The 23285-nt window shown below is 39.4% G+C and overlaps 1 protein-coding gene across 1 annotated transcript; it reads left to right on the top strand.

Annotated features, from left to right (window-relative positions):
- The first annotated feature begins 1265 nt into the window (after positions 1–1265).
- On the top strand, positions 1266–9240 carry SMIM38 (small integral membrane protein 38). Its single transcript, XM_030273497.4, has 2 exons — positions 1266–1649; positions 4840–9240. Exon 2 carries the CDS (start codon positions 5396–5398, stop codon positions 5525–5527), a length of 132 nt encoding a protein of 43 aa, XP_030129357.1. The 5' UTR covers positions 1266–1649; positions 4840–5395; the 3' UTR covers positions 5528–9240.
- Positions 9241–23285: the final 14045 nt, after the last annotated feature.

Here is a 23285-nt window from a genome sequence, read left to right on the forward strand (position 1 = left end):
TCTGAAAGTCCCAGTCTGGTTTGTGCACAGTGAAAAAGAAACAAGGATCTGAAGTGAAGGGAGGCTTGGGAATAGCTCAGAGACAGGTGACCACAGCACTCCTCAAAAGGCTCAAACTGTGGTTTTATGCATGAGTGCCTCGACTGCATAATGTTTGAAGACTGTGATCTGTCTGATTTTTACTGATCTTGAATTGTAGGACTCTGAAAAGCAGCTCTTGGCAAATACTTTGTCGAAACTGAAGCATGTTATGCCAGTTTACTGTGTTTGAAAAAGTGGCATTTTGTTGAAACATTGTTTTGTCAAAAAGGGTATTCATTAAATTCTCTGCTGTATTGATGTGAATTCTATTAATTCAGTGGGGAAAAAAAAATCTACTGATGGAGGGAGAGCACCAGGAAAGGTTGGTTTAGGGCTAGATCATTTTGCCTGGTCAAATGTGGTGATAATTCCTTAATTTCCTCAGCAAAAAGCCCTGAGGTTCTTTCTATCTCAAAAATTAGGCATCTAGCTGAGTGTGAAAACTTAGCAAAATTGTGTATGGTTTCTCTGATCACTAAAGAGATAATAATTACTTGATAACAAGGTGCTCTGAACTTTATAAGGTAAATCTTAAATATGTATCTCTGTTTTTTTCTGTTAAGTCACAAAGTACGTTTGTATTTTTATATTTGTTCACAATTACGTGGACATTTTGGGCATTGCTAATCTTTTAATTAGTTGGTGCCATTAAGTATTATGGCCTGTATGTGATCTATTCTGCTACTGCTGGGTCATGTTCTGATCACATTCCTAGTACAAAATTCCCATAAATGAAAGGGAGCCAAGATGTGTCCTGCTGACCATTGCCCCATCCAGCAGCACATGGAGGTGGTCATGGAATGAAGCAGAGGTCTCATCAAGTCTTTTTGGAAATACAGATGTCTTTGTGTAATCACTTTTAATACTGATTTATAAAGTTTTGTTTAATATCATCCTAGTCCTTTCCCTTCACTTTTATTGCTGTTTCCTGCAATTTGTGCTCTTTTGTTGCATTTAAATCTCGCTTTTGACACCATTGAGGATGGGGTTTTACCAATACTTCTGATTTTATGGAGGCTGAAGTTAGTCTTAAGGGATGAAATATGTAATAAATGAAGTATCTTCTGTCTGTTCTTGTTGTTCTTGATCATGGAAATGGGCATACTGAGCTGATTGCAGTGGGGGAGGAGTGTTCTTGCTGGGGATTTTCCAGGAGAAAACCCGTGGGGCAGGTGTTGACTTTGCTTTGACTCAATGGAGGATTTAATGATCTTGATATGTGCACATTATCACAACTTAGGTGGAGCAGTAATTGACTCTGAATGTCAGATTTTGTCCTCTAAAGCGGTGACTTTTTGATATGACTCTTTTTAAGTGGTATTTTGTTTTCAGTGTGATGTAGAATGCTTGCTCAGGAGATTCCAGATATGTAACCTGGAGCAAGGTGCCTTTTTGACTCTGATAATTGTAGAAGGAATGTGATTCTGACAGATAAGAGCTTGTCTTGATTTTTTTCCTTTTCTTTTTTAACAAAGAACTCAGAACTTCTTATTAGCCTTGCCAACACCTGCAACTCTTTGCAGCTTCCTTTGGTAGATATCCTGACTTTTGAATGTGTGGAAAATGCAGTAAGTAAAATATCCTAATTTAATTCTAATTTACTTATTTAATTCTAATTTACTTTATTTTTAAATTCTAATTTACTTATATTTTTGGATATATTTCAAAGTTATGATAACAGTGGGCATTTTAGGATTATTGTTGTATTGTCTGCTTTGCTGCTTATAAATTTACTTGATATTTTAAAATTTTGGGAATGTAGTGATATTTTAGGAGATTGCTTTATAAGAGAATTGAAAAATGAGATGAAATCTGCGAAATCTGTTGCCTTACATTTTAAAAGTCAACAAGACTGCGTAATATGTACTTTTCCCCCCCTAAACTACCCTTCAATGGGCATTTACCAGGACAATTAATTATGTGACAATTTAAAAGCAAAATATGAACTTTGTCCTGGAAATAGTTTCACATTAGAGGATTTTAATAAATATTTCTAGCAGAATAGGGTAGTAATATTGGTTGTGTGATGAAAACATATGTTAGTAATAAAATATTACCCGTCAGAAATACTGTTCTATCATGTCATTGTTCCCTAGAGAGATGACTGGTTGAACAATGATTTTAACAAAATAAACTCTGAACAGAAAGGATGCTTTTATGGGTGATACAGCACACATTCTTCAAAAAAGGCACATCATTAAAAATGGTGCCAGACACTAGGAACATCTCTTGTGTGAAAAAGTAAGTTTGGGAAAATCCAAATAATAATGCTCAATGTATAGACTTTACATAGTGCTTTTCCTCACTTGTTGTCAAAATACTTTGCAAAGAGGGGAAGAACAGCTACCCATGTTAAACTGCATTTTCTTAAACTCAGCCACACCACTTTTAATTTGGCATTTAAATTCACCTTGCTCAAGCCATGCCATTAATTTTCTTTGGAAGAAAATCTTCCCAAGGAGTGAAATCCAAGCAGAAAAGCACTGTCCTTCCATTTTGGGCAGCATTTTTGCATGTGAATACAAGCAGGGTGCCAGGCTGCCAGCCATGGTATGTGGAGCCAGGGAGCTGCCATGAGACGCTGTCCTGGCTTTGTGTCAGTCTGTCCCGGGCACATCCCAGTGCCAGGCACCAGGGATGTGCTGCCTCTGTTCCAGCCCTGACACCTCTCAGGGACCACTGGAGCCACCGGAGTCAAGAGCCGCTTGCGAGTCCAGGCAGGAGGAGGCGCCTGTTCCCTTGGCACTGGAATGAACCCCCAGTTCACCCCTGAAGTGTGCCCTTAAGTAGCCACCGGGCTTCTCAGCACTACCAGAGTGAGCTGGAGCTGGTGGCCAAGGCATGGGATGTGCTGGATTACAGCTAATGCTGATATCGGTGGTTTCCAGCAACGCTGCTGGAGCACAGACAGCTGCATTGCACCATGCTGGAGAAAGAGGGTTGTTACAAAAGAGGCACTTTCCTTGCAGCCATACAGATATTGCTTCTCTAAAAAATTTAAGATATTGTCACCTCAGCCAATAATTAATTGTACAACTACAAAATGAGCCAGTTGCCCAAGTGAGTGCATACTGTGGAGTCCCTGTCTTGCAGGGGTTGTGTTGCAGCAGATAGAGTTCTGAACACTTTGTCAGACTGTTTTTCCTGCTGCAATCCCTTTCAGATGAGATGATGATTTCCTTTCTTCACATCTGTGTGGGTGTAGATCTCTTAAAAGAAAATAACAGGTTAGAGAAACAGCTGTCAGGAATGATGTAATTGATTTTGCTTTAGGGCAAGCTGGTAGACCTTTTGGGCCCCTTTTATCCTTTTTCCTGTAGCTGTAGGTGACCCTAGGAACATATACATGTGTATTTATTTGTTCTCCCCAGCCTTCTGCATTTTTTCAGCAAAGTCTTTGCTAGTTGAAAGGAGCAGTCCCTTTAAACTCAGCAGCTTTTGGAATCTGTAGGTATAAAAAGACATTGTTTGGTGTGCCTCCTCAAAGATTCCTCCTTAATCCTGATTTTGTGTACTCATCCCTTGGTTGAGCCTTTCTGTCCAGAGGAATTTGAGTTGATTCCCATTCCTTCACAATTGCATGCAGGGCAATATGTCAGACTTTCTTGCCTTTTGAGCAATCTGATCAGTTCTGACACTTTCCACCTCCATTAAGGAATCTTATGTGGTAGTTGAGAACACCCATTAGTGTGAACAAACTCCTGAAACCCCTGAAAGTATTTGCTTTGCTCTGCCATTCACAAAGCCCAGAGCTTTGCTTCTGATACACATTCAATAAAAAGGAACAGAGTATTTTTTTTTTGTAAATGTGGTTCTGTTGGCTGTGTAGTAGGCAACATGCTGACTTTCATGCGGTTTCCCAAATCAAGGACAAATTTGACCAGAAAGTGATATTTTGAGAGGATACTGGCAGTCAGTATTTTGGTATGACATTTGGTTTAATGCAGAAGTTTTAAAAATCAAAGAAGCAGCTCTGACACAGGGCTATTGCTTGAACCATATCCAAGTCATTTCACTTACTGCTGATCCTTCCCAATTTTGCCTTCATAACTCCACATTTCCAGGCCCAGGTAAGGAAGTGCTTAAATATCAATAACAGTTCCTTATTTTCTTCTGAACTGGGTCCTGGAGTTTGTGCTAGTTCTAATGGGGATTTGGCATGTCCAAGGACCTCAAGGTATTACTGTACCCTGAATTTAAGGGAAGAAGAATGTAGAAATCCCAAAGCCTTATGTCTCTGGATCAGGCTTTAATTTCTTTTTAGACAGAAAATGCAGGAAAGGAACTTGCTAGTTAGTAAGTCTGAAAAGATCTTAACAGTTCCAGTAATTACTCATTTCATCAATCCATCTATATTTAAAGTGAGCTAAACTGAGTTCTTTCCTATAGTGTCTACTTCAAATAATGCTGCTTTACATTTGGAGAGCCAAATAAGGAAACATAGCATAATCTTACAGGAGTTTCATTCCCTTTCAGTTTGCACGGCTCAGACTTGCTGTAACAAGAGCACTTCTTTCTATGAAACCTTTTTGATATATTGGACTAAACAAACTATCTCCTAAAAAAAGTAGGAGCATTTTTTTTTGTGTTTATGTGTGTGTGCTTTGCTCTAGCCTTGGCTGTTGAGGACATTTCTGCATTTGTCGATGTACTAAATGAGCGATTCATTTTGAACAGCTTCAGTGTTCTGATTTGGTTTTGTGCTTTTTTTGTCTCCCCCTCTTCCCGCTCCCCTTCTTTCCCTTTTCATTTGTCTAGGGAAAAAAAAAAGCTCCTCCAGCATTGTTTCCTGCAAAGACCATTCTTAAGAGCTCGTTGGACAGTGCAGGACTCTTAAAGTGATAGCTAATTGAAAGAAAGGCCCTGATTGTCTTGAGGGAGCTGGAAAGTGCTGCGTGTGCTGCTGAAAGGGACTAGGGAGAAGGTGCCTAGTTTCGCTGAGCAGCTGCTGCTGGAGATATTTGGAGATTACATCAGCATTGGAAAAGAGGGGCCAAAAAAAAAAGTCCGACTTCACAGAGACTGAGTTTATGGAGGTTTTTTTCCAACTTCCAAAGGTCTTCTGACAATACTGTCATTGTCAATATAAGAGTTGTTAATTCTTTATGAATAGCACATGGGGCCTCTTGACTAAATAGTACGTTACATGTCCCAAATCTGTCAGCTGGACTCTTCTCTCACATGCTAGTGAGATCACTTTGATTGGAATGTTAGAGGAATTGCTGGGCTGGCCATGCAGAACTGAATACTGCATTATATAATTAGATCTCCCAGATTATATTTTTTCACATTACCTCATTATTCTAACTTAAATATGGAACCAGACCTTTTGGTGGTTTTACTTGTTGTAATTATATTAATACGATTAATTTTGTGGTCCTGTCTTAGTGCTTATATAGATTATAAACTGTCCCAAAGGTTTCCTGACACTAAGAAAGAGGACTAAGGGACTTCAAAAGGCTTGGTCAGATTTGAATTGACAATGGGGAGAGCTGGGTAAGGTAAATGGAGCTAGAGCAACTTTTACCTTGGGATCTGATGAGAGAGAAATGGCCTGTTGAGACTGCAGCTGAGTGAAGATCCTTCAGAAAGCCTCACGCTGACAGAGGGTAAGGAATGACAACTGATTGAGTCAAATGACTTTCTATCCAACTTGGGCATGAATTTGCTGTTGGGAACAGACTTGTGGACTTCTGCCAATTAAATGATGTGGACAAGCTGGAAGGAACCCTCTTGCTGGACAGTCCAAGAGTGCTCAGTGTCCACATGCCACGTTGTGGGCTGGCGGATTTTTACCTGACTGCTTGCTTTGTTACCAGATTCCTCATGGCTCTTCCCAGCCAGTCAGATCTGAAACGGAATGATTTTAGCTGACCATAACCTTCCAAATACTCACATTTCTTAACAAGTGATGTATATGAGTACCAGTACAAGGTTGATACCAGGAATAATCTGTTCCATGGAAGACAGATTTGTGTCTCAGAGATTGTCTGAGGGACTCTGGCTGTGCTTCAGCACCAACAATGGGTGGGGTGTAGAGTTGTGTTTTTTAGGTTTTATTACATTTGTATTATGTATAAGTTTGTTCCATGTACCCCCGGTTCTGTAACGGTTCCCCCCGGGTTTTCCCGTCTTTCCCCGCGGGTCCGTTGTCCCCAAAAATGCCAAGTCATTCACCTTGTTTACTCCAGATGCCTGTCTGTCACTCAGTGTCCCTTCCCCCCCACCTGGAATCTTCCACCCGGGACGCCGGGCGATAGGCAGAGGACCTGGGACCCTTCACCTGTCAATCCTTCATTGGATGTACCCCCGTACCCCACTACCCTCAAACCCCCCGTGGCGTTACCCCATTGGCTGCTCTGATTTCTCCCCGTTCCGTACTTAGTCCGTGCGCACGGCGTGCTCCAGGCTTTCTCGTGGCCGGCTCCAGCGCACACCGCCCCGCCCGAGCCGCCCCGGGGCTTTCTCCTGGCCAGCTCCAGCGCCGCCCTGCCTGTTCACGCGGCTCCGGCAAACGCAGGCGCGGCATGCCTGGTTCCCTTCGAATTATTGTTTTCCCCGTTGGATTGCAATAAACAGAATTCGCCCCCCGGAGAAAGACTCTTGTTGCCGCAGACTCTCTTCATTAAATCGCTGTGGGGTCGCTGACTGCTCTCCGAACTCCGACAGTGCTGCCCAAAGCCCGCGAGGGTTCAGCGGGAAGCGCTGGAGATCTGCCCGCGCCCCTTCTCCCCAGAGCTAGCCGGGGCAAGGGTAAGGCAGACGGGAGAAGAACGCACCGGCAGTGGGGTGACAACACGAGTGAGTTTTGATACCAAAGCCCTGCAAGTAACCTTCATATCTAGCCTGAAACAAGCACCCTACTAGGACACTGGAAGATTTGACTACTTGCCCAAGGACAAAGGGACTTGGGATTTCTTGGTTAACTTACCTGGCAAAAGGAAGTAAATTTTTTCAAATGAATTGTCTTCTTTAAAATAGGTGTTGTATTAAGTCAAAGAATCTAAATCTTAGAGCAACTCATTGTAACACTGTCTTTTAAGAATTGAGTTTTTCTAGAGTAAAGGTAGAAAAATTGTATTACCTTGCCCAAGAAATGCACTATCCTTGGCTTAGTCACTCTTTAAATCATTTTTTTTTTTAAATAATCCTTTTTTTGTTTGATCATTTTCTATCTCATGTGAAAGTGAAGGTTACCACTTCATATACTGATTTCTGTATCTCTTGGTAGCTCACGTGATGATATCAGAGCTCAGCTAGGTAAAAGCCCACAGTATTCCCATACAGAGTTTCTGGCCCATTCATGACTCACACACTCCTACAGGCTTGTCATTAGTAACTGCTCATCAGCCCTTGTAATTTTGTCTTTTAGAACCTCCTAAAAATCAGACATGAGAGCTTAGGCAGTGGAGCAGGGTAAATGTCAGGTCAATTGATTTCAGCCTCAGATTTTATTTATGGTGGATGTCCAATCTACAAAACAGCCTGTAATGCTTGAAGGTACATATCATGGGCTTGAAATCCTGCCAGACAACAATCCAGCCATAAATTATATGTAGATGTAACTAACCCCTGGTTTGTTTCTCTGATTCTTAATAGTTCCGTCCTTTTTTTGTTTCCCCAACACCAGCAAACCACAAAGGGAAGATGAAATGTTGTCTACTTGATGTGCAGGCATACCTTTTATAATGAGTAACTGGAAAAATAGTGACAGTGATCCATTTTTCTTCTTTCAGTTAATCATCACTATTCTGAGCTGTTGTGTGCAAAACAAAGCTTGTGGAGAAATTGATAGTGCCTTTAAGAAATAAATATTCTAATTCTTTATTTCAGTCCTATTGAAAATGCATTTGACAATGTACTGTTTGTATGAATTGTTTAGAAGTGGGAATGTAATGAGGAGCCGTACAGGTGAAGTAGTGGTTTACTGCCTTTAATGTCTGGGGATACTGGAACTGACAACAGTTTGGAATTCACAACTTTCATTTTTTTATCCCTGCAGGGCAACGCTTCAAGTTTTCCCTGTAAATCAGAGCTTGTAGTCTTGTTATGGACCATACCCAATAGACTGGATCTGTTGGTATTTATGTATCTAAATATTTGATTTGGACCTTATTTGAGTCATGTGAGTTGCACTCTGATTATAAGAGTGGTCTGGCCAAATATTATTTGGCATAATATTGCTCTATGTCCTACAATGGTAAAACTGGCTGCAACCCCAAGCAGTTTATTAGAACATCCATGTCGTGAGGCACATTTAATTTAATAATTATAAAAAATTTGACTGAAGAGTTAATTTAGATCTTTCTGCCTACTAAACTCCTTATGTGTTCAAAGCAGTTTTAATAGCAACTTGGTTAATTTCTCATTGCATTCATATAGTTGTTTCTCATCTTGCTTGGTGTGGGAAGCCATCCTATTTATCCTGCATTACAAAATTAGGACTATCACACTTTCAGGAGTGCAAAATATAAAGGAGATTGAGATCTTCTTCTTTATCCCCATAGGTCTTTTCCCTCTCTCTTTTCATGGAGATAAGAAACATCTAAGCCCTTTAAGTGTGGTATGATGTGAAAGTATCCACTGGTATTTCCTGGTATTTCCTATGGAGTAGTGTTCTAGCATTTAGATATTTAAAAGATATTTATATTCTGTTGATTTTTTTGCATTTAAGGATGTATTAAAAATAAACAAGTGCTTAATGTCAGTTTTTATCTTTGGACAGAGTGAATGAAGATTATGGGGGGAGCCCCCTTTCTAGACATGAAACAAAGGTATGTGTAAAGAAAGAGAGAAATAAAAGTGAAATACTGTGATATTAAAATCCCTGCTGATGTAAAATTATTTGTATTTTTATATACTGATTAAAATATACTGTATATAAATATATTTGTATGTTTATATTAATTTATATAATTAATTAATATTAATGACATAAATTATTATATAATGACCAAATTACCATGTAACCTACTGAGAAGAAACCCCACTCTTTGCCTGAAGACATTATTGTGATGAACCTCAAAGATGGGGATATATATATATATGTATGTATATATATGTATATATATGTAGATATGTATATGAATATATAGATTAAATAGAGCCTATTTACACATCTATATCAAAAATAAAACTATATGACGTATGGATGCAGAACTGGTCTGTGTTTGGCCTATTATTTATTTAATTTACCTTTTTTGTGGTACCAATGGTACCAATAAAACCAAACTTACTCGCAAAATGAATAGCCATTTTCAAGTTCTACAACTGATACTTCTTTTATTTTTCTTCTTTTTTGACCAGGGATAGAACATCTTTCTGAGCTGTAAAAACTCAATTAATTGTAAATATCCCAATCAACTGCAAATGCAATTCCTATCCCACATCATGTAACGTGCAAGAAGCTGGCATTTTATGGACTGCATTATGGTATGGAGAACTAATTACAGCAAGCTCACAGTCATCTGAGCATGTAATTATATTTATTGATTAAAATAATGCCACGATTTCACTTTGCAGTGCCATTACACTGGTACCCACTTAAACAATTCCTGCCAAACCATGTAAACCGGAGTGCTGAAGAACTCCCTTAAACAGATCTGGCGATGCAACAGGTGGCCTAATTACTCTAGGTAGGTCCATTACAGCCAAATTCGGGGAGGAGAAGCTGAAGACACCAGTAGGGCTATGACTGACTCTCGAAGAGGGAATCTGGACAGCTGGGGGTCTGGTCACCAGCTGTTTGCAAGGAACTGCCACCCCATAAACTGGGGCTCAGCGGAAATCTTGAAAAATGCATTCGTGTTCTGTGTCATGGCCCTAGAGAGCGGGGAAGTGTTGTGAGGGTCTCCCTGTCAGGATTTGTGTAGGCACCAAATTGGTGGACAATTTAATGGCAGAAGTGCTGTCTTGGTTGGTTAGCAGGGACATGGAGTTACTCCAGAAACGCAGTTGGGTTATGCTTGATTGTCACCAGGGCGGGTGACCTGATAGGGTGGCCGTTTCACTGCAGGCAGGTCTTGTAACAGCATCTACTGCTACGGCTGCCAGGCTCTTCCAGCCCTTAAGGCCTGTTTTCAGCTTTTCACAACTTTGTCAAAGTACTTTTCAAACTAAATTTTTCCATGTTTCGTTTGGTGTCTGCCTCTGTCTGAATTCTCTTCAGAGGGCTCCAGTCAGAACAGTTTAATGTCTTCCAAAAACAAGACTAGAAAAAAATACATTGTTTTTCCCATGCTGCAAAAATATTGGAATTTTTTTTTTTTTTTCTGAAAAGATGTAGTTGTCCCACTCTGGGAGATAATTTTTTCTCAGCCCTGTCAGGGCTCTTGTTCACATCAAGATGTAACTCTTGTTCACATCAAGATGTAACTCTTGTTCACATCAAGAAAATTATGTAGCTATCTACCACAGATTCAAGGGGTACAAGATCAGATATGATGTGGGGAAATGAGGATAAGGAAACTGACAGGGAAAAAAAAGAAATTACAGTGAGGTTTTAGCTAAAGAGGATGAGTGTAATAAGTTAATGAAAGGCAAGCTTGACTGCACCATGTAGGAGAGAGAATTGGCTCCAGGAGTGAGTGAGAGTGGAGACACGGATGAAATTAGGATGGTTTGGACTATCAGCAGACAGGACAAAAGTGGATTTGGAAATATACGGCCTACAACTTTCTATGACTCGGGAGACTAAGACTTATTTAGCAAACTGCTTTGGACTTGGAATAAAGAGTCCAAGGAACTGTCAAAGGGATAAGAACTGGATAAAACTTTTGCTGGATTACTATCCCTTTAGAATATTGGTATAAATCCTGGAACATAAGTATCATCCTTTTTTTGCCTGTTAGCAAATTTCTGGTTTTGCTGGTGGAGCATTGTATGCTGAGCATCTACTGGGCTGTATTAACAGGATGTGACAAAGTTGAGCACTGACATTAAGAAAGTAATAGAGTAAAGGATTTATATGCAATTTTTGCTCTGTTCCCTGAGTATCATGGCAGCTTCTTTTGCTCACTTGGTTGCACAGGAAGAAGGGCTCTGGGACTGAAGCTTTTGTAATTCTTTGCAAAAGGAGCAATTCTTTGAATAGCCCAGAAACAGTGATAGTCTATGAAATGCAGAGCTCTAGGACGACTCAAGTTTTGAGTGCAGTGATGAGGAAATTAATTCTTTGTTAATTAATTAACAATTAATCAATTAATTAATTTCATTGCATTCTAAGTGAAAACACTTAGATACTTATTCTTTGCTTTGTGGCTGTTTACCTGAAGATCCTGGGCCTAATTTGCTTATTTGCTAATTTGCTATTTGCCTTTGCCAATTACCATAAACACCAGATTGTCAGTTTAACAAATAAATTAGTACCAGTTCAACAAACTAACAAGTACACTGAAAAATCAAATTCTGAAACTCTGATGTAAGATGTGTAAAATAAGTAGATTCAAAAGGAGGAATTATTCTGTAGTTTTTTTTTTATTGCAAAATGAGATAGTGTGGATATATGCAAAAGTGTTAATCAACATCTGGACAAAATACTGAAAATGAAGAAAACATGAGAATTTATAAAGAAACCGCTGTCCATCCTGTCCAGCAAATGTGGCAGGAACGTTTTGGAAAAATAATCTCTGTGGCAAATGAATATAACAAAATGGAGGAAAAGCACCTTTTCTTCCCCATATGAATGAGAAGAAACCAATAGTTCCTTCTCTCTAAGGTGCTAATGAGTGCCCAGATATGTGTAATTAGTGTCCAGAACCTTTTCACAGTTGACTATCCCATAGATAGTCAGCTCTGAGATGTAAGTGCTCTGGGTGTATGAAGAAATGAAAAAAAATTATTTAGAATGGAAACATCCACAGCATTTAGGTACGCATGGGAGACTTAATTTTATGTGTTGACCTTAGATCCCCAGACTACATATCAGTGGTACTTGTCTAAATGGTTTTTTTTGAAAGGCCCGGGTGAATCTGAAAACTGGGTTTTGTATTTAAAGGAATACTTGAACCTAGATCTATAGTGCATGAGTTTAAGCCCATTTCCTGCCTCCCCTTTGAGAATTGGCAGCCTTAAAACCCTTCATCCAAGTTTCTAACTGATACATCTGAGGTGGGCAGTCCTTATTTGGTCTTTCAAGAATACCTTTTTCTTTCCCATAGAGTTTTTAAAAACTCCATGTAATTTGTGCTCTTTTCTGGGAATTATTACCAAATCATAAAATCTAAAATTAGTTGTCTCTCCTCCCTAGTCATTGTATGAAGACAAACTCATGGAAGGAGGTTTCATAAAGGGCTATTAAGTTCAGGAAATCCTTGTGCTACAGAGTGCTGAGAGCTGAAAAGGGTATTAAAGAAGCATCAACAAATACTTGTCCTATTCTTAGTCTCTTTGAAGACATCCCCTGTCATTATGATCGGAAAGGGTGCAGAGTTAGCTGATTCTGCAGGGTTCCTCTCTGCTGGTCCGTGGCACAGTATTTCTCATTGCATTTGAAAAATAAGAATCTGTCCATGATGGTACTTAGAATAGATCACTGGGACAAATGTTTTCAGAGGGTTGGAAGAACTGGCTTCAACTGTCAGTGGCCTGGACAAAGCAGTTCTGTACTGAAAGGATGGAGAGGAGGAGATGGCAGGGAGAGCTGGGAGCTGCCTGCAGATACATGACTTCCACACTGTCTTTGCTGATCCCAGAGCAGGTACTTCCAGGAGCATCCCTGGTGGTGAGATATCTGGTTTTGTGTCTTGCTCCCTTGTCTCTTTCCTTAGATGTGCTTTCCTTGGTGGGCGCCTCAGCCTGAACACAGTGACTTCCAGATTTTCATTCCCTGCAAAATGTCTCCCACCACGCCTATGTTTAAAAGGGCATAGGATCCAGCCAGCTAATTTGTTCCTAGGTGGTTAAACTACTTCACTTGAGCTCCAGACCCTGGAGTAGGTTTAACATACTACTTAAAGAATATGTGAACAGTGCTGTGCACAGGGACAGATCTGTATCTGCTTTAGAGCGATAATCTAATTGGAAGTAGTCCTTTGTGTAACCCTCTTAGCATTTTTTACTATTCTGGGAAACCTCATGTCCCAAGTACTGTGGAATGTGGTTAGGAAAAACAGTGTTTTCTCAAATATTTCAGATGTGGAATATTTATTTTGTAGCCAGAGAAACTTGTTACCAAGCAACTGACCTTGAGTAAGATCCACTGGCAACTTGAAAAAAAAGGAAAAAAACAAAGCAATTTACCTACTCATGCTGCATGTGAGAATTACAATGCAAGGAGAAGAAATTTATTACAAAATAAACATCTGTCAGGATTCATCGTTAGTGGTCTCAGATCAGTCAGGTCTTTTCACTTGTCCCTGAGTAATATAATTGACAGAAGAAACCACTAGTAAAGGTACTGGTCCAGGAAAACCAGTAATTTCAATCCATTTTGAAGAGTGTATTTTCAAAGCCCTGGATAATGGGGTTTGATTGTGCATTCTTCACTGGTCCAAAACCAGGCAAGGATACAGCTTGGAATTCTGATGAGATTATTTTATTGACTGAATATATTTGCTTGAGCAGGCTTCCAGAGGCTCAGGTATTATTTGTTTTTAGAGTTCAGGTACCCAAGCTGTTTTTTAGAAGGAGCTAAAGATGCTCGGCTTGCACACAGTGGATGAAGCCCAAAATGGGATATAAATTGCTTTGAAGGAAACTTGGACCAGTGTGGAGTAAGTGTTCCACACAAGAAAAGCATTCTTTACTGCACAGATCTGTTGAACGGGGAGTGTCTGACTGGGGAGTTCTTGATAAGCAAAGTTGCCCATCTCACTGGATGCATCAAGGGCAAAAAGTCTTTCTGGATGAATTCTGATGTCATGGAGATTCATTCTCTGCAGTGGGAAGGGCTGTGATCAGTTCTTCCACCTCTGCTTCTGGACTTTACCAGCCATACTAATGGGAGAGCAGTTCATTAACTGCTCTTTTCAAAGGTAAGTGGCCTGTTTTGCCACAAGTGGGCACAATAGAAAATGCCACCTGCCTGGATAAAAAGAAAGGGGAGAACATTAATGTTACTTGATACAAGAATCAGGCTTGTAGAGAAGTCTTACGGAGAAGTGAGTCACAAAACTCTAAAAAGAGCTGTGAATTTGGAGGGTTTTAGAGCAGTCTCAGCGGTGTTTCAGAACATTTCACAGGATATCTGAGCACTGTTTCTCAAAGCATGTATCTTCAGGGGTTTCCCAGAGACACCCAGGAAGCCCCTGTTTATCTGTTTATCCAGTGTGTCTTGGTTTATCTGCTCTTTGTTGTGTGGACAGTGAACTTCCATGCTTCACTGCCTACTCTGGAGATGCTGCTTGGGTTTTTCTCCTAGGAGAGGTCAGATGTCGAATTCTTTCTGTTTCCAAGCTCAATAGGAGCTTGCCTGTGAGGCTGCAGCTCAGCCTCCCAAAGCTTCCTCTCCAACCATGGCTCTTTCCATGTTGTCCCCCTCCTTCAGAATAATGCCTGTCAGTTGACCTCATTTAGCGGTCAAGGCCCCACATGGTGGCATCACCTGTTCTGCAGCTTGGTTTTCAACTGCTGCTGGAGATTGTGTGCGCACATGGTGGCTTGGCCAGCTTCAGTGACCACAGATGATTTTAAAATTGCAATGTGGCATCAGGCATTTTCATAGCTCCCGGGAATTAATTGGAAAGTTCAAGTGGTGGATTACTTAAAAAAAAAAAAAAAAAGCCCAAAAAACCAAACTATTTAAAATATATTTCCATCACGCAAGAGTAAGACAGGAAAAGATCTACTGGACGTGAAGATAAAGATGCTTACCAATTTTACCAATTTTCTGGTGTGCTTGGGGGAATTAGTCTCCCCCTAATTCTACTCATGATATTTTTCTCTAGCTAAGAGTATGTGTACCTTCTATGCTGATTAGTTTGAGATTTTTATTATCATAGTTGTATTTTATTATCATAGTAGTATTTTGAGGTTTCAGGCTGGATTCCAAAAATGTAGAGTTAATCAAAGTATTGTTCTCTACCTTAAAACCAGATAAATTTACCTTTGGTACAAAATAGTGCATGATTATTAGTGATTAATTGAGTTTCTGTCATCTACATGTTAGATAATATTATTAGCAATAAAATAAACTCTACAGATAATGTACTCTGAAATGTATAACGGTTTTGATATAATTATATGTAGAAATGAATATATTCTGAGCAATATTTGTCTCTATCAGTGTCTCCAGATCAAGACTGTAAAGACATGTTTGGGAAGTAAAAGAATTTTCTTTTCTCATAAATATTAATATTTTTTTCAGCAGAAGTGGGGTCATGATTCTTTCCAAGTACTCCCTCAGCCAACTACTTGGGAATTTTGTCTCCCAGAAATTCCTCACTGGCTAGGATCAATGCTGCTTGTGTTGTGTGTGAAAGGGAGAAACCTTTCCTGGATGTATTATTTCCTTCAGGTCTTCAGATCACCCTGATTTACTTTATGGGAAAGCTGGAAATCCTGGCAGTTCTTACTCAACTCATAGCTCACTGCATTTCACAGGTCGAGCAAAATTACTAAAGTATGTGGTCTCCTCAGCTGTCAGTTACTTCTCAATATTTACTTCCACCAGTGGAAAGCATAATTGTTTTGTTTTGTTTTGTAGTACAGGGGATATAATTTCTCAGATTTAGTCAAGTATTGACATGCTTATGGTTTTTACTGAGTATCAGAATTTCAGCTTAGCAATTTAGCACCTTGACCTCAACACAGTGGATGCCACTTTGCACTTGGTATCTATTAATTAATGAACCTGCTTTCTCCTTTTGCATAGAATTAAAAATTAAATGAATGCTAAGGAACATAAAATAAATTTTTTTGATGACAGGATTTCAGTTTATTTTCTGCAAATATTGTTTTAAAAATCACTAAGAATGGCAGAAATCTTCAAAATAATCTTCAGATTTTGCCTGCTTATAGATCCAGTCTGGAAATACTGTTCTGTCATTTTGTTGGCATCACAGAGTAGTGTGAGAAGGGAGCAGAGGCAATAGGATGCGGTTTTGCTGTCCAGTCCTAAACAAAGATAACAGCTTGATGAAAGTATGACCCAAACCCATGATCAGAAACACGGTTGCACGTCTGTTTTTACAGATAATTTTGAATAACAGATAGGACAAGTTTTTGTAAGATTGGGAGTTACACATTCCTGCTTTTGATCTCAACAGCTACTGCAAACAGTACCAGCTGGAGATTTCCCTGGTCTAACATGGGCACAGTGGCCGGGGTCCTTTGTGCGTTGTTTTGTTTGCAAACCCCATGTACTTTGTGCTCTCACTATGTGCAGTGGCTGCACAGAAGATCATCATTACTAATCCTGGCCGGGGCTACTGGCTGTCCTGTCGGAGGTTTTGCTCTGGATTTGCACCATGAAAGTCACTCTGTAAGAGAGGCAATCTATTGTAAATGCAGGTGAACCCTGTGGGAAGAAATGATGATGTCTGACTTCAGTTCAGAAGGCTGAATGATTTCTTTATTATAACTATACTATCATACATTAATATACTATTTAAAGGAGATACTAAAATACATACCTACTTTTTCTAACTACCATATCAAACTGACTCACAACTCATGACCCTCTCTGGAGAGTCCGGACACAGGTGGATTGGATTGGCCATCAGGCTCAAACAATCCTCACCTGAATCCAACCAAGCAGTCACCTCAGATAAACAATTCTCTAAATGCATTCCACATGGAAAAAACAAGGAGAATAAATAGAAATTGTTTTCTCTTTCTTCTCTCTGTGCTCCACTATGAAAATATCCTGAGAGACAGAAGAAGGTGCCTGCCACAGCAATCCTCTGCTGCCCCTCTCTTCCTGTGCTCCACAGGCTGCAAAGCCATAAGTGTGGTCAAAACATCCCAACAATGCCTGAAACCTGCGCCAGCTCTGAGCCCCTGACCGCTGATGGGAAGCAGAGCAGCTCTGAAGATGCTCAGTGGGTGTGTGCTGCCTGTGGCAAGGCTCATGTTTTCTGAGTGCTTTCTGAGCACTGGATGCACTTTGCCTGTGACTGGGGCTGCAGTGGATATATGTATAAGCCACAGCTGGTAAAAAGAAAAAATAGAAGTGAGTCAATTAGCAGAAACGTCTTTTCATGCTTCTCATGATTTGCAGTTAATTTTTTTTTTTTTTTGCAATAAAATGCCTTGATGCACCTAATGCAAAACCAATATAAAATCATGTATCTGCTGAAATTCTGCTTCTGCTTTTTCCAGGATCGGAAAGTACTGAAATATTTTTTATTTTTCACAAAAGATTGTGTTTGAGGGTGGTGCTAGGTCATTGCCAGATAATTTTAGATACTTTGTTTTGTCCCATTTTTACTTTTTCTGTCTGTTTTGAAAAAAAAATGGGCTGTGCAGCCTTCAGTCACCTGTGGAATATTCAGAGCAAAGCGTAATATTCTGAGGCTCCACTTTCCCAAGGTTTCCTGAAGGAGTCTCTGTTTATCATTCAGCCTGCAGTGCCTGTATTGGGTTACGCCAGGAATGTGGAAAGCTATATGGGAAAATCTGTCAGACTGTGAAAAGGTCTCAGGCTTTGAAATTATATGGAGCATGCTGGCTAATGCACATTCCATATTTCAGGGTGTCTGGCTCGCCTTGCTCTGGGTAAAGATGTGACATGGAATATATGGGCATGTTTTGTTACAAGCACTGCTGAGCTGATAAACAAGACCAAGGAGCTGGGGAAGTACCAGAGAGGAAATCTCATGAAGGAATAAATTACAGTGACCCCTACTAGTGTTGGTACAGCTAAAGGTCAGTTCCCATTTACAAAACATGATCTCTAATATGGCAAGGAACACTGGTGTAACTCCTTTTTCACCATAGCCTTCCCGTAAAATCCCAGTTTAGGAATGGGACCCATGTTTTTCCTATAAACAAATATTTGAGAGACTTATCTACAGCTTAGAACTGTAGCTGCTGTAAATCAAAATCATGCTCATAAGAGGGTTTCCTTTCAGATATTTCAGCACAACCTAAATTTGCAAATTACCACGTGCAGTAAATGGGACTTGGATCAAATGCCCTGAGTTGTGCACTTGGCAAGTGCAGTGTATATTTCATGTGCTTTGTAAAATAAAACAAAAAGAAAATTCTTTACCTTTTGCTCACATAGTTTCAAGAGTCTAAAATTGTGGATTTTACTGAAGAGACTTTTCCCCCTGATTTTTAACTTCAAAATGCCTTGTATGGTTACCTGTGAACCCTGGTATAACTTAAAAATAAGAAAAACAAACCAAAATCTTGGGAAATGGAAGGAGTTTCCAAATTAAAAAGCTGCAATGAAAAACATTTAAACACTTTATTATTTTCCCCTCTCTGCTGAATATGTTTGCCAAGCAAATTAACCCTCTTGACTACCTCTTAAAAAAGGTGGGATGTTAAGAAAAAATCCCACCTGTTGGTGTGTGGTTGATTGAATTTTCTTGTGCATGGGTTTAGAGAAAACGAGGCACAAATTCCATAACTGCAGGAGTTTGGCTACACAGCCACATCCAATACTGGTTCTATAAAAAAAAGTCCAGGTTTAGAGGTGTGATATGCAGTCAAAGCCAGTCCCCCAAGTGGTGTATTCAAAGTTATTTGAGTATTTTATACATCAAATCAAAGATGGCAAATCTGTCTTAAAAGTCAGCAGACACCCCAATCACATCCAATCTGTCCTGTAGGTTCAGGGAGAGACTCTATACATGCACCAAAAAAAAAAAAATAGTTTGTCTGCTGGATGAACTTGTGTGGCCTGGTTTATGCAAATCAGACCACAATGTTGTAATTTGACTGTAGAATGACTTGATACATTTTTTTTAATAGCTCTGCCTTTGTCCAGCAGCTCCCTATTTCAAATAGTAGTTGTTTAGAAGCTACTGCAGTTTTATTCACCGAAAACAAGAAAAAAAAAACCCAAACAGAAATTCTGGTCTGGGCAGCCACTGCTTGTTTGGGAAGACCATCCTTTAGAAAACATGGCCTGGGTTAAACTTGGTGAGGATTATGAATCTTGGACACACTGAATCCCTACCCACACCTAAGCTTGTGCGTATGGATTCATGGATGCACTAGGGGTGATGGATTATGGACATCTTCCCCTGTCATTTGTGTTGTTTTGTCAGGTTTATGTCCAGGCCCTAGCAATATTCAGACCTCATGCTTTTTTGTTTAATATATGAAGCAAATGCATTGTGAAACTGATCTATTTCCAAATAATTTTATCACCAGGCAATTAAAATATCATGTGCTATAAACATCTCTAAGACCTTATGGATGGGAAAGTTGCCAGTTTCACAAGTCACATTGCTTTCAAAAGTACAATGAATGTACAGTTCTCTGAACAGTCTGGAAAGAAAAGTAATTTTCCAGCTCTTAAAATCTTTTTTTTTAGATTTTTGCAGTGCTCTGAAGTCAAATTATGATGATTTAAAAGACAGAACTATTAAGTGCCAATGATTTGTCAGTACTGGCACACTTAAATTCATAAAATGGTTTGGACATGCTTAATATCTTAATTAGGCATATGAAATTCCTTTAAAGTAAAGGTGGTCAGAAAATGCATGCTTCTTATATTAAAAAAAAATTAATTTACTTTTTTATATTAGAAAAAAACCTTTAAAATAACTTACACCTTTTTATTTCAGTGTTGCTGTTTCTGGCTAAGAAATATGACTGTTTAGACTAGGAATTTAAAGAGGAGTCTGTAGGAATTGACTCTTCTGCCATGATTAGGCACCAGACTATTTTCCTGGACTTTGAAAATTGCATTGCTCGTGGCTTGATCAAATTGACTTCAATTTATAAAAAATGAAAATGCATTTCTTGAAATTATTTGTTAGCTTTAATATAAATGCTGAGAACCTGATGGCTTGGAAATATAGTTGGAGTTCTGAATGTGATGTTGTTAACCAGGTTCACGAAATGAAAGATCATGAGCTAATTAATTGTAATCTTCATGTGGTCAGGAAGATCTTCAGTGCAATGTACTGAAAAAAAATTAAAAGGCAATAATACTTCATAGCCTGTAATTGCTATCTGAAAAGAAGGAAGAACAATGTAACAGCCTTAATGACCAGTCCCAAAGTAATACAATTTGCTTTAGTCTATTGTTGGTCTTTAGGAACAAGAACTCCAATGGGAATACCCCAGAGGAGTGCTAGCAATTGGAAAATTTATCTAAACAATTAAGAAGAATGTCCTGAGTAATGGAGTTGCTTTGGAAGTCCAGCAGGCTGTGGATGCTGTCAGTTGGTGCTCTGAAGACGCACACTGGACAATGTGATTGTGTCCAGCGGGCTCCAAGGAGTCTGTCTCAGCCCAGGACAGGGGAATAGTTTCTTTCTTCTTCTCTACTGATGTACGAACAGCAGAGCAGACGTTCAGGCTGAGTTTGCAATCCTGACTCAACTTCAGCTGGAAACTCACCTGATGGGGCTGATTTGGGACAGTAGATTAAGCAGGGAGAGCCTCAGAAGAGGCAGGGGCAGTGAAAAGTTCCAGCAATGGGCATCCCTGCTCCCAGCCCTTGGTCCATACAGGCATGCAGCATAACTGACTTTCAAGGTGAATTTTGAATGTTTTCTCAGTAAAATGTATGTATATAAAATGAGAGTATTTTCAGACACAGGAAAGATGGATCCAAAGTTTTTGAAGAGGAGTTGCATTCTGAAGAGATGAATTTTTGAAAACAAAGCCTTTGTCTGCTTTATCTTACCTAACCTCTCATTTTACTCTGCTTTGGCAGTAAGAAAAGACCCTCACAGTGAGGATGTGCTATTTAATTTAATTTAATACTGCTGTTCCTAGTACTATGTTGCACTTCAGGAATGATGTCAGGAGAAATAGATAAAACTGAGAATCATGTAGGTATAGATGCATGCTGGAGGATATTATTACATCCTGTCTGCAGTGATTTTGGAAAATTCTCTCTCAAATCTTTGTTGCAAATTGTATGTGGAAAAAACCCAAAGCAGTTCTTATTTTCTGATGCTTAGTAATGTGGTATATAAATATGACCAAAGCAATGAGCATGTGATTTCACTGCAAGTGCTGAGGGACTAATAGATGGGAATTAGCAAAAGAATAGGAGGAATGAATGGAGATATGCACTGAGAGTTTATTCCCTTTGAAAGATGATCTCTTCCTGAGTTACTGAATAGCTAATGGCTCATACAAATGGTTGCAGAAAGGATAGATTGCCTTAAGATTGATGGCTGACTGTTGTTGGTCTAGGTTTTTAATCCAGGCTTCTGCTGGAATGCATAGTTCCTAGCTCAAGATCAATTATACAAGGACATCAAGAAGAAAGACAGTCATGGTATTTGTCTGCTTCTCAAACTACCTAAAATGTGAAACTGGTTTTGCTTGCAGTGACATGCCTGGTAATGCAATGTAATACTTTCTTATTACAACCCTTTGCTTGCAGTTGAAGGTTAAAAAAAAAAGAGTTTCTGAAACACAGCACCTTCCTTGCACTTTTTGATGCTTTTGGTGATGTTGTTGTCTATAAAGATAAATCCTGGGGACCTGGGAGGTCACAGCAATAAAGCTGAAAGCACCTGAGTCACTTGGGATGGGCAGCACATTGTGCTCTTCATCTGAATTTCATCACACTGCAGAAATTCCAGGCTACAGCAGGGAACAAAGGAATTATACAGCAAGCAGAGATGGGCCTGAGTAGCTGTGAGGGAGGCATTTCCACAGAGTTTGTCTGAAAGATATAGCTGGTCTTTACGGGCATTAATGAAACAGTCTGGAACAGGGAATGGAGCTGGGTAAGAAATCCAAACCTTCCAGCGTGGTTCCAAACCACAAGCCAAATAATGACCATGAAGCTGTTCTCTCAAGTGTAAGTGGTTCCTTACAACAACACCTGTTAAATTTCCTTTGATTTTCTATTAACTAAATACCAACATGGAGGTACATGTATAAGGAAAGCTGGGAAAAAGATAAGACTGTAACATTTTATGGGGAATTTTAAAAAATGTCAACTCCAAAATAATGCTATTATTTTAATCTGCTTTTAGATTATGATAATTCCTCAAATATACAGAGCATGAAAATTAGAGAAATGCTTTGTGCACAATTGCATGCATCAAATCTTGAAAATGTTCGTTTTTCTTCTGTGAAAAAGAAAACATTTCTACTCGGATCAAGTGAGACAAAGAAGAGAGTTGATGCTGATAATGTTGTTTAAGATGATGAAATCAGCAATAGATACAAATCAGATTAAATTTCCACACAAAATAAGGACACTAATTTCATAACTTCTTGCCAATGGTGAAAGTAAAAAAATAATTGAATCAGAGAAGGGAACTAGGTTAATTGAGCACATAAATTCTTAACTACTGGGCCAGTTTTCATTGAAATACATGACAATGGTGGTTATTAATTTTAAATGAAAGCTTACATCCAAATATCAAGAGTTATGACTTCCTGTACTTTCTTGGACAACCTGCTGTGTTCAGAATGCTGTACAAATGGGGAACTGAGTTTTTAAAGATGAAAGTGAAAGGATTTTAAAAAATTATGTTACTTATTTGTGACTACTGAAGAATTCTCTAATGCATCTCATAGTTTTGATGCTTTTTCTGTTTTTCTACTCCTCGTTATGTCCAAATAAGCCACCATAATAATCTTCTATGCAACATGTGGCCATTAGACTTGGAGGTAATATGCAAAATTTGGAGGCTATCCCTGCCCTCTTCTTGGAAATAAAAGGCACCACTAAAATAAAACCCACTTCCTCTGCTCTGTCTGCCCCACAGAGGTTCCTTGACTCATGAGTTTGGCCTATGAAACAGGACATCCTGCGTGGTTTCAACAAGTCCATATGGTTGTCCAGAGCTTTTCCCAAGGTGAGCATTAGAGAACATCAAATGCTGCTCGACAGAGAGAGAAAATCTTGTGTAATGCTTTTGTTCTGCTAGCATCTATGTAAAAAGCTGCCTGGGAGTTTTGGAATGGAATCTGTCATTGCTGTAATCCTGTTCTGGAAAATTGTGATGGAGACGGCACAGGCAGTGATGTCATTGGCTCTCTGACACAGTCACTGCCTACAGCAAACTCATCTCCTCCCCAAACTTTCCTTTGGCTTCTGAATGCCCAATTGGCAAAGCTTACTGGTGGGGCTTTTTTTGTTTTTTTTTTTCTTTTTCTTTCACAGC

Source organism: Taeniopygia guttata, chromosome 5, assembly GCF_048771995.1.
Source record: "Taeniopygia guttata chromosome 5, bTaeGut7.mat, whole genome shotgun sequence".
Classification (NCBI taxonomy): domain Eukaryota; kingdom Metazoa; phylum Chordata; class Aves; order Passeriformes; family Estrildidae; genus Taeniopygia; species Taeniopygia guttata.